General features: G+C 67.4%; 2 protein-coding genes across 2 annotated transcripts; both read left to right on the top strand.

Annotated features, from left to right (window-relative positions):
* Nucleotides 1-21: 21 nt before the first annotated feature.
* On the top strand, nucleotides 22-11837 carry CHLRE_10g429050v5 (uncharacterized protein). Its single transcript, XM_043066610.1, has 17 exons — nucleotides 22-254; nucleotides 506-608; nucleotides 951-1110; nucleotides 1281-1794; nucleotides 2052-2633; nucleotides 2853-3146; nucleotides 3391-3560; nucleotides 3699-4536; nucleotides 4699-7862; nucleotides 8106-8210; nucleotides 8502-8623; nucleotides 8801-8903; nucleotides 9322-9475; nucleotides 9805-10003; nucleotides 10255-10371; nucleotides 10627-10697; nucleotides 10880-11837. Exons 1-17 carry the CDS (start codon nucleotides 167-169, stop codon nucleotides 11485-11487), a joined length of 7392 nt encoding a protein of 2463 aa, XP_042920007.1. The 5' UTR covers nucleotides 22-166; the 3' UTR covers nucleotides 11488-11837.
* Nucleotides 11838-11891: 54 nt separating this feature from the next.
* Nucleotides 11892-18577, top strand: CHLRE_10g429017v5 (uncharacterized protein). The gene is made up of 7 exons (XM_043066609.1): nucleotides 11892-12009; nucleotides 12158-12391; nucleotides 12625-12692; nucleotides 12934-13099; nucleotides 13380-13478; nucleotides 13611-14000; nucleotides 14145-18577. The coding sequence occupies exons 1-7, from the start codon at nucleotides 11914-11916 to the stop codon at nucleotides 18201-18203; spliced, it is 5112 nt and encodes a 1703-aa protein (XP_042920006.1). The 5' UTR covers nucleotides 11892-11913; the 3' UTR covers nucleotides 18204-18577.
* Nucleotides 18578-18594: the final 17 nt, after the last annotated feature.

Here is an 18594-nt window from a genome sequence, read left to right as displayed (position 1 = left end):
TAGGATTACATAGACTACTTACACAGCTTCCGACCTGCAAATTAGTTTAGCACAGGCCCCGGGCGAAAAGCGCCTGCGGGCCTGCACTGTGCTGCAACGCTGTCCCATAGCTCGTAACATTTTACATACTCATTACATATCAGGCACTTAGTGCAAGCGAGGAGCCATGGGAGTAAAAGGCTTGTGGAATCTGCTGGAGCCAGTGGGCCGACGCATCAACATTGAGGCGATTGCCAACAAGCGTCTTGCTATCGGCGAGTGTATGATAGAGTATGGGCCTTTATGCCGAGCAGCGCCGTGTTCGGGGCGGAAGCCATGCCAACTTCCGCTGCTGCAACAGTTACACCTGCAAATGTAATTACAACGCTAGCTTGCAAGTCATTTGATCCCTTTCGACCTCAGCGAAAGGGAAAGTAGTGCCCAGCCGACCGCGTGGCCCTGCCCAAACCTTTTGCACCGTGCGCCTGGCCCCCGCTCCTCCTCTCCCTCGGCCGCGCCCCTGCAGATGCGTCCATCTGGCTGTTTCAGTTTATGAAGGCCATGCGCGACGACAAGGGCGACATGATGCGCAACGCGCATCTTCTGGGCTTCTTCCGCCGCATCTGCAGGTGGAGAGCGAGGGACGGGAAGAGGGCGGGTGGGCGGGTGGGCGGGTGGGCGGGGACATGCAGTGCCCCCCGAATGGGCCTGGTGTGCCGCCGCTTCGCCCATTTGGCCACTGCAAATACCGTTAAGCAAGAATTAGTAATAGAATAGATACACCCTGCCGTGGGCAAGTGGTGTGTATCAAGCGAGTGGGGGGAGATGAGGACCACGCATCCTATACACCCCCACAATCGGACCGTTAAGCAACCAAATTACCGCAACCAAAGCTCCCGTGTCCTTCTGTGCCATGTGCCACCTAGCTCACATCCAAACCGTCGCCTGTTGCTGCTGCTGCTGCACCACAGGCTGCTATTTCACCGTGTGCGACCCGTGTTCGTGTTCGACGGCGCCACCCCCGCGCTCAAGCGCCACACCAACATCGCGCGCCGCCGCCGTCGCGAGGCGCAGCAGGGCGTGCTGCGCAAGACGGCGGAGAAGCTGCTCATCGCGCAGATGAAGAAGCAGGTGCGCGCAAATGTGTGGCTTTTGTGTACATTTGTGTTTGACGACGTTGATTGTGCGTGGTATGCGTTGCACGTTACCGGTAAATGATTTCTTTGGATGAGGGTGGTCTCGGTGGGGAGTGTTGCGGCCTCTTGCCTCCACGCATCATCTAAACGTTACCTTCCCGACAGGCCCTGCAAGCCGCCAAGGCGCAGCAGCAGGGCGCGCGTGGAGCCGGCGCTGGCGCTGCTGCTGCTGCCGGAGCGGGTGCTGCTGCCGGCGCGGGTGCTGCGGCTGGACCTGCTGTCGGCTCCGCGGCGCCAACGGAGTCCGCTTCAGGCGCTGCTGCCGGCGGGCGCGGCGGCAGGGGTACGGCAAGAGCACAGCCCCCCGTGCCGCCGCGGCCACCGACTGCGTCATTGCAAGCCGCAAGCGCTGCGGGAGCGGGCCCCTCACGACCTGGGCCGGGGCCGTCTGGATCCGGAGGAGCGGGTCCGTCTGGATCTGGGGGAGCAGGTCCGTCTGGATCCGGGGGAGCCGGTCCGTCTGGATCCGGCTTCAGAGCGGGTCCCTCGGGATCTGGATCCGGATCTCAGGCGCCTGCTGCCGCCGCCGAGGTGATTGACGTGGATGACGAGGGCGCCATGCGGCGGCTGGCCACCGGCAAGAGGCCCATGACGCGGGAGGAGGAGGCGGCGTGGCTGGGTGCGTGGCGGGGCTGAGGGCGGGACTGGGGCGGGACTGGGGCGGGGCGGGACTGGGTGCGGGGCGGGACTGGGGCGGGGCGGGACTGGGGCGGGGCGTGTCGTGCCGCAGCGTGGCTGACAACAGGAGAAGCATACATGGAGTTGTGGGTTGATGGTCGTGGCTGGAGAAGTGCACATTGCAAAACGCGACGTATGTATGTGTGTATTTGGTGTGCGTCCTCGCCGCCGACGTCCCACAATCGCCCTGCCTTGCAGCGCGCAAGGCGGCCCAGGAGATGCCGCCTCCTCTGCCGCGGCCGCCGCGGGGCCCGGCAGCGGAGGCGCTGGCTGCGGCTGACGAGGCCCTGGCTCGCGAGCTGGACTTGCAGCTGAACAGCCGCACGGCAGCGGCAGCGGTACCAGCAGCGGGTGCTGCTGCTGCGGGGCCTTCTGGGGCTGGTGGGGCTGGGGCTGCTTCGGGGACTCGGGCGGTTGGCTCGGCCGCCGGTGCAGCAGGAGGAGCGGCAGGGGGAGCTGGAGGGGCAGCGGGAGCGGCGGGAAGAGGAGCCGCAGCAGGCGTGAGGCTGGCGGCCGGGCGAGCAGCAGGACGCCCTGCGGTGGCGGCGGCGGCTGGGGTGGCGGCGGCGGCCGCGGCCGTGGCGGGTACGGGCGCGTACGGCAGCGCGGAGGACTGGGAGGACGTGGCGGGCGGCGCGCTGGGAGAGGGCGGCGACGGCATGTCTGAGGCGGATGCGGCTGCCATTGCGGCGGCACTGGCGGAGGACGAGCGCGCGGGGGATGATGAGATGAATGTGGAGGACATCGACCCCACGGCCGCGATGCGGTTCGACCCCTACTGTGAGTGGCGGGCGACGCTGTTCGTGCGTCGGGGCTCATGGAGTCTTTGAGGAGGCAACGGCAATTACGTCGTGGTGTGTGTGCCTGGCTTGCACGCGTGCTCTGTGTGGGTCTGGGCGCCGCTCCCCCCAGGACAGCACATGCTCATGTGTAGCCGGCACACACACCAGCCTGACACCCCCAGTGCCTCCGTCCTGATTCCTGCTTTTCAACACGCAGTCAACGCCTACGTGCTCGACGCGGACGCCTCCCGCCGCCCCACCGCCGCCGCCACCACCGCCGCCGCCACCTCCTCCATCTTGGAAGCCCAGCGTCGGTCCGCCCGTCCCGACGGCGACGGTGATGACGACCTTGGCGACGACGACGAGGAGGATGATGATGATGCGGAGCTGCTTGCCTCCATGATTGCCCTGCCAGATGACCCCAGTGCCGTGGATCCCGCGGTGCTGTCCACGCTGCCCACCTCGCTGCAGCTGGAGCTGCTGGACAAGATGAGAGACGCGGCTGCGGCGGGTGAGAAGGGGAAGGGGGCAGGGGGGGAGGGGAGGGGGGGGGAGGGGAGGGAGGACAGGGGGCGTATGGGCAGGGTCGTGGTCAACTTGGCAGCGCACGAGACTGCCGGTGGTGCACCGCCCGTGGATGTGCCACCCGCCACCTTCACCAACCCACCCGCCCGCTTGCCAATCACCCGCACCCCCCCCTCGCCACTGTTTCCTTACGGGATTGGTTCAACGTTAACCTCCTCGCCACGCCTCAGCCAACCGCGAGAAGTTCCAGGTGGCAGCGCGCGTGCGGCCCGAGTCGTTCTGCGAGGTGCAGATGTCCACCTACCTCAAGGCCTCGGCGTTCCGGCAGCAGCTGGAGGCGTACAAGCAGAACCTGGGCGGAGCCGGAGGCAGCGGCGGCGCGAACGGCGACAACGTGCAGGTGCGAACTGGTTTCTTGTTGGGCCTAACATTTATGGCGGGGATTCTTTGCCGGGTTCGTTGCTACTGTATGTGTGCAATTCTCGTTCTTGTGCATGACCAGAAATTATCCAGCATTACGACATTGCGAATGCAACAGGTTCGGCGCATCATGGGCGAGGAGGGACGCGAGTACTTCTTGGCGCGCGACAACGAAGAGGACGGGGGAGCGGGTGCAGGCGGCCGCGGCCGCGGGAGCGGGAGTGGCAGTGGCGGTGCGCGGGGCCGCGGGCGCGGGCGCGGCGCCGGCGCCGGCGGCAAGCACGACCAGCTGGCAATCGCGGCGGCGGCGCGTGCGGCGGCGCGCAACGTCGGCATGCCGCCCACCCTGACCGCGTCCATCCCTCTCGCCGCGTTTAAGGGCTTGGCGGCGGTCACCAACACCAAGCTCCCGCACGCGGCCTCCGCGCCGGCGGCGGTGGCGGCCGGCGGCCGGGGTGCCGGTGGTGCGGCAGGCGGCGCCGCCGGCGCTGGAAGGGCAGGAGCCACGGCTGGAGGCGGAGGTGGAGCCGGGGGCGGAGAAGGGGCGGGGGAGTTGCTGGCAGGCGCAGGGGTGGTGGCCAAGGGCGCGACGCTGGAGCTGCGTCTGTCAGACGGCGAGGGCGGCGGCAGTAGCGACAGCGCCAAAGGAATGTTCGGCAGTAGCAGCAGCGGCAGCGACGCCGAGCGTGACGCTGGCGGCGCCGCCGGAGCCCGAGCGCCGTGGGGACTGGCCTCTTCCGTGTTGGCCGCAGACGGCCTGTCGAGCGGCGCAGGTGCTACGGTTACTGCTGCTACTGCCGCAGCCGCCGGTCCTCCTGCCAGCAGTGGTGCTACTGCCGCAGCGACTGCTTCTGCTACTGCCGCTACTGCCAGCTCGGCGCCGGCGGCGCTGCTCGACGACGTGGAGTGGGAGGACGTGGATGTGGCCAAGGAGGCGGCGGCGCCGTCGGTGGCAGGTGAGGTGGCTGGGGGGCCGGGGGCGACACCTGCCGCCGTACACACGTGAATTGCCAATTGCGAGATGCATGTATACTGCTTGCGTTCCTCGGGCTTCAACTCCTTGCTTGCTTGCCTGCCTGTTTTGCTTTGTGTGCTGATGGCGCCACTAAACCTCGCAGCTGCGGCCGTGGCTGGCACCGTGGCGCGGCCGCGCGACTGGCGCGAGCGCATGCAGTCGCGTCAGAAGCTGTGGAGCAGCAGCCACGGCTTCCGTATGGGCCGCAAGCTGGCGGACTGGGGCGCGGCGGCGGCGGCGGCGGGGCAGCAGCAGGGGTTGACCGCGCGGGGGCGCGGGCGGCGGAGAAAGCAGGCGCAGCAGCAGCGGAAAAGGAAGGAGGCGGCGGCAGGAGGGACGGGGTCGGGGTCAGGAGGCCGGCGGACGAGCAGCAGCGGCGCGGAGGGCGAGGGTGAGGGCGCGGAGGAGGAAGAGGACGGGGAGGAGCTCGATGCTGAGGTGGTCGAGTTGGGGGACGAGGAGGAGGAGGACGAGGACGCTCTGTTGCAGGAGGCGATTCGGCAGAGCCTGCTCGACAGCGCGCCTGCCGGCGGCGGCGGCGGCGGCGGCAGTGGTGGCGCCGCCACGCTGCCTGCTGGGGCCCAACCTCGGGCACAGGGTCAGCAGCCGCATCTTCAGCAGCGTTCGCAGCCATCGCAGCGGCAGCCATCAAGTACGCAGGAGAATGGCTCAGAGCAGGAGGATGACGGCTTCGAATGGGAGGACGTAAGTGAGGCCGTGCAGGTGGTGGAGCTGGGCACAAGCAAGCAAGCCGCTGTCACTGCCGGCAAGCGGCCGGCGGAATCGACAGCTGCTACAGCTGCTACTGCCAGCGCTGCGACTGCCGCAACCGCGGCGAGGCAGTCGCCCGGCACGCAGATCCCCACCCCTGCTACAGCCGCAGCCCTGGTTTCGCACACTGGCGCTGTGGGCGGTGGTGCTGCTGCTACTGCCGCCCTTCTTGCGCCACGCCGCGGCCCTTTGGCGCTGGCGCCGGCAGGCGCGGCTGCAGCGGTGGCGGACGCCCTCGGACGCCCTCGGACGTCAGCCACCCGCACTGCGCCAGCTGTCGGTGCAGCCGCCGCCGCCATCCCCTCCGCTACCACTGCTACTGCCACGGCCACTACTACAGCCACTGCTACAGCCACTGTTACAGCCGCTGCTACAGCCGCCGTCGGCGACGGCGACGGCGACAGCGTCAGTGACGGCGACGTGATCTGGGAGGCGGCGGATGCTGACCTGGATGCCCTGGAGGCCGCCATGACAGCACCGCGACCCGCAGCTACTGCCAGTGCTACTGCTGCCACTGCCGCTACAGCTGCAGCCGCTGCTACAGCCAGAGTTGGTGCCGCTGCAAGTGCAACAGCCGCGGGCCGAACATCAGCAGCTGCAGCGGCACCGGCAGCAGCACAGGCGGCAGCACAGGTGCCGGCGGGCCCAAGTCTTGCGGGTGACGATGACGACTTCGAATGGGAGGACGCGCCGGTCGTGTGGGAGGCAGCGGCGGCCGTGGGTGCTGTGCGTCTGGGCTCCCCAGCTCCGGCTGCGGCTGCTGCAGGTGGAGCTGGCGGTGGCAGTAGCAGGCTGGGACTGCTGGGCCTGTCGCGCCTGGGCGCCCAGGCCCACACCGCCGCCGCCGCCGCTGTGTCCGGCGCCGCCGCCGCGGGGGTTGCGTCTGGCGGCGGCGTCGGTGCGGGTGCGGCGCCTGCGAGCCCCGAGCCGAGGGTGAAGGCCAGCGTCGCCGCCAGCCGGGCGGAGCTGCTGGCCGCGATGGCGGCCGCGCAGCGCCGTGCCGGCGGCGGCGGCGGCGGCAGTGGCGGTGGCGGTGGCAGTGGCAGTGGTGACGGCGGCGATGGGGCGGATGATGTGGATGATGTGGACGATGCTGTGGGCGCGGGCGTCAGTGCCGCGGCGGCGCGTAGCCTGATTGCCGCGATCAACAGCAGTAGCAAAGAGTTGCTGGACGCACCAGCAGGCGGCAGCGCTGGCGGCGTGGCAGCTTCCGGGTCAGTCCTGCTTGCGGCGCCCTCTCGGGCGGCACTGCAGGCTGGCAGCAGTGGCGTGCTGGGGCCGGCAGCAGCAGCAGCAGCAGCAGCAGCAGCAGCACCCGCACCCGTCGTAGTAAGCGCTGCCGCGCCGGTGGTGAACTCCCGACCAGAACTGGCACAGACCAACAGCGGCGCTGACAAGCAGCAATTTGCGGCTTACGAGCTTGCTGACGAGGACGCCGAGGATGAAATGGACTTTGCTTTCGACTTTGTGGAGGAGCCCATTGTGGACCAGCCGCCGGCGTCGCCGCCGCCCGCACAGCTGCAACGGGCGCCCCAGCTAACAGCGCAGTCGCCGGCCACACCGCCCGAGCTACACACAGCCCCAAGCGCTGCTGATGCTGCTGCTACTGCTGCTGCCGCCACCTCTTCACCACCGTCCTCGCCGCAGCACCAACAGCAGCCGCAAGGCGCGGCTGCCTTTCCCACAGGTGTGCGGGCGTTGCCGCCACCGCCGCTGGCTGCGCCTCAGCAACCGACAGCTGCCGCGCAGCCCCAGCCGCGCCTCAACCCAAGCCTTCCAGCCAGCGCCGCCGTGACCGCCGCGACTGCCGTGACCGCCGCTGTTGCGCATCCAGCAACCAATGCCGCTACCGCCGCCGCCGCTGCCGCGGCCGCCGCGGCCGCCGCCGACGACGACCCGTCGCTTCTTGACGACGAGGACGCCGGTGAGCAGGCGGCGGCAGACGGCGGCGGCGGCAGCGTTGATGGTTGGGATGACGAGGACGCGGACTGGTTTGATGAAGACATAGAATTCGTGCCGGAGCGCGACAAGCGCCCGCCGCCGTCGCCGCCGCCGCAACAGCGCCAGCTGCAGCAGCCGGCAGTAGCAGCAGCGGCTGTAGCAGGAGGAGGTGCGCCGGCAGTAGCAGCACCGCAGCCGCGACAGCAGCAGCACCAGCCGCAGCAGCAGCCCCTCATGCGGTCCGCTGACCCGCTACAGCCGCTTGTAGACCGGCCGCCGGAGGCGCCGCAGGGCACGTTCTTCTTCACATCGCCGCCCGTCGTTGCCACCGCGCCCGCTACTGCCGCTCCCGCGCCACCCCAGGCCGCTGCTGGCGGGGTGGCCGGTCGCCAGGGCGGCACGGGCGCGTACGGCTATGAGTCGGAGGCGGAGGCAGCAGCGGCAGAGGCAGGAGCAGGAGCTGGAGGAGCAGCTGGAGTAGCAGGGGCGGGTCCGGACATTGATGAGCTGCTGGAGGCGGTGGAGGTGGAGGAGGCGCAGCTGCGGGGGGCGCAGGTGCGAGTTGGGAGGTGGGAGGGCGGGTTGAGGATTGGGCATGCTTGCCTGCCTGCCTGCCTGCGTGCCTGCCTGCCTGCGCTGCTTGCGCAGTGAAGGTTCTGGCAAGCCCCATTCAACCCATCCTTAAGTCCACGCATGAACCCCTAAGCACCCGCTCCTCCCGCGATACAAACTGTTCGCATGACTGGGTCACCCTCCCTCTGCCTCTGCCTCTGCCTCCCCGGCCTCCCTCCCGTGTAGGCCCGCGCCAGCCGCAACCTGGAGGCTCCCACCACGGAGATGTACCAGGAGTGCCAGGAGCTGCTGCAGATGTTCGGGCTGCCCTTCATCGTGGCGCCCACAGAGGTGCGTCTGCGCGTGTGCATGTATGTGCGTGTGTGTGTGTGTGTGTGTGTGTGTGTGTGTGTGTACGTGTGTATATGTGTGTACGGTATGTGTGTGTGCGTGCGTGTGTGTGTGGTGGGAGGGGGCGGCATGGGTGGGAGGTTGCCCAGGAGGCCGACACGGGCTGGCGTGCCGCCACACTGCCATCGTGGAACAACACTAGTCTGCATGCCAAGAGTACAGTCCTACCTTCACATTGCAAGTGATGGAAGCAGCACCCACACCCCTTGCTCCCCTCCCTCCCCCCCTCAGGCTGAGGCTCAGTGTGCCTACCTGGAGCAGGCGGGGCTGGTGGACGGTGTGGTCACGGACGACAACGACGTCTTCCTGTTCGGCGGGCGGCACGTGTACAGGCACATCTTCGAGAACAAGAAGTGAGGAGGAGGCGGGGGGGCTGGGGGGCTGGGAGGAGGAGGACTGGGGGAGGAGGGCTGAGGCCTGAGGGGATGGGGCTGGGGGCCTAACAACGCGCCTGCTATACTACTGTTCCTGGCTGCGCCTTCACTTCTTGAATAAACATGAACGTAACCCCCGCACACACACGCACACAGGTATGTTGAGGAGTACAACATGGCCGATGTGGAGCGGGAGCTGGGCCTGGGCCGGGAGCGGCTGGTGGAGCTGGCGCTGCTGCTGGGGAGCGACTACACAGAGGTGGGGGCGGGTGGGGGGGGGGTGGGGGGGGTTGGGGTGGGGGGGTTTGAAAGGGGGGCGGGCAGTGCGTGTGTTGGATCTGGTCGGGGTGGGGGTGGTGGAGTGTGCGTGTAACATGTAGCACGACCGCTGAGGTGAGGTTGGTACCGTGATGTGTGTGTATATGTGCGTGTGTGTGTCTGCGTGTACGTTGTGGGTGTCTTGGTGTGTGTGTATGTCTCCTGCCCCTTGTGCTCGAGCCCCTCGCCTGGAACACAAACGCGCGCGCGCACACACACACACACACACACACACACACACACACACACACACACACACACACACACACACACACACACACACACACACACACACACACACACACACACACACACACACACACACACACACACGTACGCACGCACACGCACACTCGCAGGGCTGTGCGGGCATCGGCATCGTGAACGCGCTGGAGGTGGTGCAGGCCTTCCCCGGCCGCGAGGGGCTGGCGCGCTTCCGCACCTGGGTGGAGGCGCCGGACGCGGGGCTGGTGGCGGCGGCGCGGCACCTGGCGGGCGAGGAGGCGGGAGACGGTGGGTGCGGGCGGGCGTGTGTGCGTGCCTGGAGGGCGGCTGGGACTGCGGGATGCAAGTCATGCTGGGTGTATACCGTGTTATAGCCAGGCCTTTTCCTCCCCGCCATCCACACAACCTCCCAGCGCCTCACACCAACTCCCCAACACCTTCCGGCTTCCGCGCTCGCCGCGCATTGGCGTGGCTGGGCGGGCTGTCTGTCGATGATGGGACCCATTCGTTGGGCCACCCCCTCCCGCCTCCCGCTACCACCTCCCCCCTGTACTGCTTTTCCAAACATCCTTGCCACCCCTCACCCCCTCACCCCCTCACCACCTCTTCCCTCTCAGGCGACCTGCTGCCTGACGACACGCCGGCGCAGCAGCGCTTCAAGCGGCAGCACCGCGGCGTGCGCAAGAACTGGCAGGTGCCCGCCAGCTTCCCCTCCGCCCCCGTGCTGGAGGCATACCTGGCGCCCCGCCTGGACCCCAACAAGAACAAGTTCGGGTTCGGGCGCCCAGACCTGCAGCTGCTGCGGCAGTTCTGCAGGTGTGTATGTATGTGTGTGTGTGTGTGTGTGTGTGTGTGTGTGTGTGTGTGTGTGTGTGTGTGAGGTATGTTTGCTGTGCTTTTTCCCGCCGTCGTGACTGCCAACTGCACCAGCTTACGCACAGCGATATGCACAGCGTCGAAACTTTCCCCTTGTACCTCCCTGGAACGTCTTGCCTTCATGTGTCGTTTTCTCCCTTGGTGGTGCTCAACAACTGCGCCCCACAATCACGGGGCTCATATCCATGCAGCGACAAGTTCGGCTGGGGCGGTGACAAGGTCGACGAGCTGCTGCTGCCGGTGCTGCGTGAGTTCGACAACCGGCAGGCGCAGCTGCGTATGGAGCAGTTCCTCAGCTTCAGCACAAGGTGGGTGGGGCGGGAGTGAGGCGGTGCGGTGTCTTGGGGGCCGCGGGAAGGTGTGCCCACGCGGAACGGTGTGAGGTGGGTTGGAGTGGAGGCGCGCCTGGGGCAGGATAATGCTCTGCTGTGGAGGGGGTAAGGCTGGGGTGGTGACGCAGTCCTGAGCTCTCGCCTCGTCGTGGTGTGTGTGTGTGTGTGTGTGTGTGTGTGTGTGCGTGTGTGTGTGTGTGTGTGTGTGTGTGTGTGTGTGTGTCGCCACAGGTTCGCCAAGATCAAGTCCAAGCGCCTGCAACACGCCGTGGCGGGAATGACCGGCCACGCGCCGGCGGAGGGTGAGAGCTATGGCGCGGCTTCGAGGGACCGTGCCGCACGTACTGGGTTAACGGTACATGGATTTTGAAGGGATTGAAATGAGGGGCCCGGTGAACAGGTGCTGATGCCCTGTCGCTAGGCTGGAGGCAAGAGATGCTCGATCGTTGCAACTGATTGCAACTGTGACTGCACAAACCCACAGAGCTGGTGCTGGGTGACGGGATCAAAGTCACGCCCAAGAAACACAAGTCGGGCGCCGCGGCCGTGGCGGCCGCCGCAGCAGAGGTGGCGGCGGCGTCAGCCTCCCCCAACAGCGGTGCTAACGTAGGCAGCGGCCAGGGCACGCCGGCTGCGTCCCCGGGCGACACGGACCGGAGTGGTGGCCGCGGCCGCGGTCGAGGTCGAGGCCGGGGCGGTGGCGGCGGAGGGCGAGGGCGAGGCCGCGGTCGCGGTCGCAGGGGTGGCACCGCCGCCGCGAGTGGGGGCGGCACGCGGCGCCGCCGGCGCAGCAGCGGCGATGCAGAGGAGGAGGACGGCGCAGAGGGGGAGGATGCGGGTGGCGATGGTGGCGGCGAGGCAGCAGGCGAGGATACAGGTGCAGCTGCAGCCGCTGGGGGTGCTGCATCCAGCCCCGGGCAGTCGCCTCCGACGCAGTCGGAGGCTGCGGGGCAAAATGCCGCTGCAGCTGTTGCTGTGGGTAAACCTCCGCCGGCAAAGCGCCGGAGGACGGGCACCAAAGTTGCCAAGCAGGCAACCACGGCAGCGGCTGCAAGTGCGGCTGACGCAGCCGGAGGCGACAGGAATGACTGAAGTGCGCAGGCGTGCGGGACGAGAAGGCGCTTTTCAAAGTGGATAGTCCCGGGGATGACGTGTGCGTCTTGCTGATGCGTTCCAAGTTCCAAGTTCCAAATTGGTGTTATGGTGAGGACAACGATGTGAGAGAGGTTGCGTAGTGGCGCCACTGGGTGCACTCAGAAGCGCAGCTGTGCTACCGGAACCGGCGATCGGGCGACTGCGGGCGCGGGGGTTCCGACACTGGCGTGATGGAAAGACTGTCGCTAGTCGATTAGCTTGAGCATATTATACCACTGTATACTTACTTGCATGTGACTGTTTGCGTCACCACGACAACGACGGGTGCCTTTTGCTTTTTGCTTTGCTCACGTAGTCGCACGGTCTTCCCTAAACATGCTGCATTACCGCAATTAAGCATGCATGTAGTCCTTCGAATGCCTGATGAGCGGCCGGCGTGGACTGCACAAGGAGCAAGAGCTCGCGGCATTGCGATGCGCGCGCGAGGTCGTAGCCGAGGTGCCAAGGCAATTCGTCACGGTGCGTATTCACTCCCATACCTGGCGATGACATGAAAAAACTGCTTGCGTTTAAACTGTGTCTGAGTTGACCCCGGCCCCACTCTCCCCTCCCTCGCAACCGACTGCTGTTCGACCTTACTCGTCCATATGCTGTTGTGTATGCGCAGGCCCCAGACCAAGACGCAATCGGCAGCACCCACAGTGGAAGCATCAGCGGCGCCAGCAGCTGCCAGGGCAGCGGCACCACGAGCAGGTCGCAATCGCCGCAGTCGCCCCAGCTACTGCCGGTGGCCTTTGAGCTACTGCCGCCGTACAGCCCCCGTGTACCGGATGGCGAGCGGCACAAGTACGACAGCGTACGGATGCTGCTGGAGGAGTACTTCGTGCCGCAGCGGAAAATTGTGAGTGGCATGCACACGTGAAGAGCCGCCCTACCTACGGTACCTCTGCAGACATGGCCATCATATCGTGTGGGCGGACCTCGTAGTCCAACGCCACATTCGTTGCCTAACCCTGGGTTAGCCACGGACAGTCATCTACGACCTCTTAGGCCAATGTCGACTGTAGCACGCAGTCACACGCGAACTAATCAAACGTGTGCCCACCTGTGCTTCACCGCCTTTATTTGCCCCAGGTGCGCAACACAGTCTACTGCGGCCGCAGCGGGGTCGACCCCACACGCAAGCTGGACGCGGGGAACAAGTGAGTGGCGCAGTGGGCGGGTTGGCAGCACGTACGGGCTAGAAAGGGCTTGCAATTGCCTTATCGTGTAATAAGGGTCTACGATTCCTACGTATTCAGCTAACCGCCAACTAACTTGTTTCAGATGTGAGGCGTCATGACCTTCACAATGGTAGTGCGGTCACTTCGTGCCTGGAAGCAAACCAATGCACCAGCTATGCATCACTGCCTTATTACCCATACATGCGCCGACTTGTTTCAGGTATGAGGCGTGCGCTGTCGCGGGTCTGTGGCTGGGGCCGGAGCTGGTGTGTGGCGCGGCGCTGCGACTCAACTTCCCGCCCACCTCCTGTGCGGTGCTGGGGCGGGCGCCGCCGGCCGACGTGGCGGCGGCGCTGGCGGCGGGGCGGTGGCGGCCGCAGCTGCAGGTTCGGTGGGGTACGCGTGTGTGGCGCCCAGCAGAGTGCAGGCATGGCATGATGGCAGCGGGGACATGACTCCTGGGCGGCGTGTCTAATCGACACACGAATAATGCCGCCGCAACACGCACACACCATGAACCCAACTTGCGGGAAATGCATCAATACCTACTAGAGGCCTGCCTACTGATACCCCATGCGGGTCAAGTTCTCGCTCAGTCACTCTTGACTGTTGCATGACGCCTCGCTTCGTCAAAGCTCTAGCACCTTGTTGTTCCTGGTATCCTAGGTCGTCTTCATGCGCACGGCTCCGGGCCACGGCCGCCGGGGTCTGGGGCGCCTGCTGTCGTGCCTCATCAGCAGGCAGGCCGCACGGGCGCAACACGAGGTGGGGAGGGGCAGTTGGGTGGGCGGGTGAGGGGGCGAGCGAAAACTTCAAGTGCACTGCGCAAGTTCTTGCCCCTGCATGTTTCCTTACCTCCTTCAGCTTGACTAACGGCATCTATTGGCCCGCACGCAGTTGGTGAGTGTGGTGATGAGCGGCGCCGACGCCGCGCCCTTCTGGACGAATGCGGGCTTTGCCGCACCGCCACTGCAGCCGCCGCAGCTGCCGCCCACTGCCAGCCTCCTGCACCGAGCCGAGGCGGCCCGGCGGGCGGCGGCGGCGCGGCGCGCGGTGACGGATGGCGAGCCGCACGCGATGCGGTGCGAGGTGTGGGTGCGCTCGCTACTGCCGCCGCTGCCGTCTGCAGAACCGAATCACCGAGAGGAGCAGGAGGAGGGGGAGCTAGAGGGCGAGGGGGAAGATGCTGCAGCGGCGATGCGGGCGGCGGAGTCGAACATGGAGGTGGCGGAGCATGACTGCGGGACCGTTAGCGGCAAGGCGGCTCACGCACGCCTGGTCGAGGAGGTGCGTGTCATTGGCGCAGCAGGTGAAGTGGGGGTCCCGGCAGGATGACGCGGATAGCTACTTGTCTGAGTAGTGTCCATGCCACTCTTAATTGTGGATATCTTTGCGGCATTGCCGTTCTGCTGTGCATGTTGCTGCGTGCAGGACATGGCGGCGGCTGTCTCGCAAGCTGCGGAGCACTTGCGGGCCGCCTGCGAGCAAGTCGGAGCGGGGTACGAACGCGCAGCTGCTGCGGCTGCTGCTGCGGCCGCCACTGCTGCGGCCGCCACTGCTGCGGCTGCCACTGCTGCGGCGGCGGCGGCGGCTGGAAACGCAGCCGCAGCGGACGGGGCAGCTGCTGCGGCAGCGGCGCTGCCCGCGCAGTCTCCTGTAGCGACAGCAACCGCAGCGGCTACTGCCATAGCCGTGCCGGCAGCCCCTGCCGATGCAGCCGGCCGCAAGGCCAAGCGCAAAGCGGCGGCGGCGGCGGGGGCGGCAGGACCGGGGGCGGGGGCGGCGGCGGTCGCAGCCTCACCAAGCGGACCTACAGTGGCATTTGCTGCGGCGAGCTGCGCGCCGCCTTCAGACGATGCCGGTTCTGCAGGCTGGGTGGCTGTAGGGACTGAGGCAGCGGCGGCGCCCTCCATCGCGGCGTTTACTCAGCCCCAGGGGAAGAAGCAGCGGCTCCATCAGTCTCGCACGCCGACGCCTGCGCCCACGGCGACGCCACCGCCGCCGGCAGCAGGACTGCTGCCGTCGACAGCCTCCGGGGCGCTCGTGACATCAGCAGGACCGGCGGTGCAGGCGGCGGCGGCGGCAACTCCCGCAGCTGCGACGCCGGGCATGGTGCCTCGCGAGGCGCCCAGCGCTGCATGCACAGCAGCCACTGCTGCGGCGGCGGCACTACTGGCAGTGCCCGCGGAGCTGAAGCCAGCGCCAGCGGCGCTGCTGCCATCTCTTCAGGTGGGGCCTGCTTCTGGGGCTCCTGCTTTTGCTGCTGCTGCTGGCGACGACTCGGTGCAGCTGGGCGCTGGCGACACACGGGCGTCGGCGGCCCAGCGGCCACCCTTCGCATTGCAGCCGCCGCCGCAGTCTCGGTCGCAGCAGCCGCAGCCGCGGCCGCGGCAGTCGCCATTAGTGCCAGAACCAGGAGCCGCATTATGGTCTGCAGTTGCAGGTGGGCCATGGCAGCCGTCGGCTCAGCTGCAGGCCCAGACGCCGCCGCCGCGGCCCGGTGGCGGCAGTGGGCGGGGCATCGGCGCTGGTGGCTTGTTGACTTCAGCCCTGCTCGCCGCCGCGGGCTTTGGCCAAGCGCGCGATAGGGGTCCTAGTGCTAGCGATCCTGAGGACCATGCGGCTTGTCAGCGACCGCCGGAGCCCGAGCCGGACCTGGAGCCGGACCTGGGGCTTGAGCTGGAGGTGGCTGGGTTTGGGCGGGCACTGGTCGACCTGCTCAGCCGCTTTGAAGGCATCGTGCGCCGACAGCAGCAGCGCCAAGACCACCAGCAGCAGCGCCTGCGGGAGCTGGACGAGCAGGCGCAGCGTCGGAAGGCCGGCGGGTGTGACGTAGCCGTGCAGACCGAGCCGCCAGAGGCAGTAGCCCGGCACGACTTCGGGATGCAGGCCGGCCCGCCCAGCGTGTTCTTTGCCTACGTCCGTGAGCCTGTAGAGCCTCTGCCTCCGCGGGTGCCGCCGGTGCTGGCAGCAGCTGGGTCAGGGCTCGTGTCCCGACCGCCGCCGCCGCCGCCGCCTGCACCTTCTTTACCATTGGCGGCTAGCACAGCCACCGCTGGCGTAGCGATGGGTTCGCCGCGTGCAGCCGGCGCATTCCCCGACATCGCCGCGCCCAGCGCTTCTGCTGCTGCTGCTGCTGCTGCTGCTGCCACTGCTGGTACTGGTTCGGATGCTACTGCTGGTGGTGCGGACGCTACTGCTGCTGCCGCGGCCGCAATATCACCAACAGCACCACCAACACCCGCCGCCGGTGCGGCCGCAGCGTGCCCGTCGCTGCCGGGAGTTTCTGGGGCGTTGAGTGCACCGGCAACAGCAGCAGGTGCTGGGTCCTGCGCAGCCTCTGGGGCCAGCGGCGGCAAAGCGGCGGTCACCGGCAGCGGTGTTCCTGCTGCTGCAGAGGCGCCCAGCGGCGCCGCGGCAACGGCCGTCAGCACGGAGGCCGTGGAAGGTGGAGGCAGCCCTATGCAGCGCTCCTTGAGGCCGTCGAGGTGGGAGCGCTTTCGAGCCCGCTTGGGAGCTCACACGCCAGCTGCTCCATCGGTTCCGGCAGAGCTGCCGACACCGGCGCAGCAGGGCGGGCAACAGCAGCGGCAAACACCCACCACGGCAGCTGGGACCGCTGCGGCCGCGCTGGCCGTCGTCGGTGGAGCAATGACGATGCCGCCGCCTGCAGCTTTGGCAACTACGACGCCGCTGCCGCCCCCTGCGCCGCCGCCGCCGCAGGGGGCCAGCAGTCCCAGCAATGCGCAGCAGCAGGAACAGGCGGCGCCATCACCAGCGCAGCGGTTTAGCAGTTGGCCCCTCACGAGTGTGTTGTTCCTGAGGGACAGCTCGGCTCTTATGAATTGCAGTAGCACCAACGGCAACAGCAAGCCGCTGCCGGGCTCGCACACAACAGCCATGGCTCAGGAGGCGGCGGCGGCCTCGCCGCAGCTCCGGCGGAGCCACGACACCGGTAGCAGCGACATCACGGCGGCGGCCCCAAGTGACTGCTGGAGCAAACCGCGCCCACCGGCCTCTGCAGACATCTTCGCAGCTGCTCCCCCGCAGCCGCCGTCACCGCCTGTAGCTGCGGCGCTCGCAGCCACCGCACAGGCCGCTGTGCGCGGACCTGGCGCCGCCACCAATGAGCAGCAACCGCCGCAGGCGGCCCTTCCAACCAGCGTTCTTTCCACCAGCGGCGGCGGCGGTGGCACCGTCAAGACTGAAGCGCAGCCGGCGCCGCCGTCTGCAGCGCCGCTGGGCTTAGTCGCTCCTTCGCCACTAGCGCCACTTGCGCCGCCCCCTCCTCCACCGCCGCCAACGCTTCCGCCACCGCTGCAGTCCTTGTTTGCGCCGGCTCAGACGCCGCTGCAGCTGCAGCAGTCCGCACGCATGTCATCTCGCGGCGGCGGCGGCGGCGGCAGCGGCGGCTCCAACTGGAATCCTGCTGCCGCCGTCGCGGTACGGCTGGAGCACTGGGCACCCGCCGCTCTGCAGACGCCTGCAGGCCACCTCCATCATAGCCATCCACCCCCAGCAACAGCGGCAGCTGGTGCTGGTGCTGCGGCGGCGGCGCCTGATGTCGCCATGCAGTCGGGCATGGCGTTCGCGCCTGCTGGCAGCGGCGGCGGCGTCCCGGCAGCGGCAGCGGCAGCCGCCGCGGCCGACCCCAATTACTTGCAGTTTACGGGATTGCAGCAGCAAGGGCTGCTAATGCCGAATGCAGCCAACGACTTTAGCGGCCTTCCTATGTATCCGATGGCCGCCTCACACGCCGCGCCTGCCGCCGCTAACGGTCCCCAGCTACCGGCGGCGGTGCCAGCAGCTGCAGCGGCGCCGCCACATGCCGGGGAGCGCGGTGGCGGTGGCGGCGGTGGCGCCTGCTGGCACAGCCCGAACCCGATGGGCCGCACCTGCCACAGCTACAGCCACAGCCACATCTGCGGACGCAGCCATAGCCGTAGCCGTAGCCGCAGCTGCAGCCGCAGCCGCAGCCCCGAGGGGGACCGGCATGGAAGTGGGGGCGGTCGAGGCACACAACCGCCTCCTGCGGCAGAGCGGCGGCCGCCGCCGCCGCCGCCGCCGCAGCAGCAGCAGCAGCAGAGTGTGTTGGAGGAGAGCTGCCAGGTGCTCAGCAACGTGCCGCCCGAGCTGGCTTCGCGCGCTGAGGCAGGCGACTTCGCCTGGCTGGGCATTGGGCTGTTGCAGCGGTACGTGGAGTACCAGCGCAGCTGGCCGGATGTCGGCAGCAGCTGCCGGTGCGTGCAGGTGAAGCTGTTGGGCAGTGCCACACACGTCGCGCTCTTCCGAGCCGCCAAGGACCTCAAACAGCAGCTGGGGGTCCGGATGACGCCCTTCCTGTCGCCGGAGGTGCGGCTGCTTCGCGACAGGCGTGCGGAGACATTTCGGCAGTTGCAGCTCGCCAGAAAGCAGCCCAAATGGGAGGGGGCCTCGGCAAACATTAGCTTCTTGAACGGGCAAGGCGTGCGGGTGGCGTTCCTTTTCTGAGGTCGGATGGATTGCGGGTGGGTGGATACCGTATGGGCGCGAAGTCAAGGCTGGGATGCATGGTCAGCGGCTCGTGGTTGGGATGAGACATGTGCGCGGGAGTTGGGTTGGGTGGCACCGCTGGCCCTGGTAGGCGGCGAGGATCAACTCGGGGGAATGAGCAAGGGCCAGGGAAGGGAATACTTGACGGGGAATGCATTGGGCGTGCCAGACCGCGCGGTTATGATGCTGGGATTTGCGCATATATAACTCGGTGACGTGAAGGCTCACTTGAAGGCATTACGGTTTTAGCGGGGGGGCCTCAGGTCCTGTGGTCTGCCGCAATGCGTCCAGATGCGAATGGGGTGCGACGAGGCCGCCGGGGCCAATCCGGGCCCAGCTGATAAGGCAT

This window comes from Chlamydomonas reinhardtii, chromosome 10, assembly GCF_000002595.2.
Source record: "Chlamydomonas reinhardtii strain CC-503 cw92 mt+ chromosome 10, whole genome shotgun sequence".
Classification (NCBI taxonomy): Eukaryota; Viridiplantae; Chlorophyta; class Chlorophyceae; order Chlamydomonadales; family Chlamydomonadaceae; genus Chlamydomonas; species Chlamydomonas reinhardtii.
This window is presented reverse-complemented; position numbering and strand designations above follow the sequence as displayed.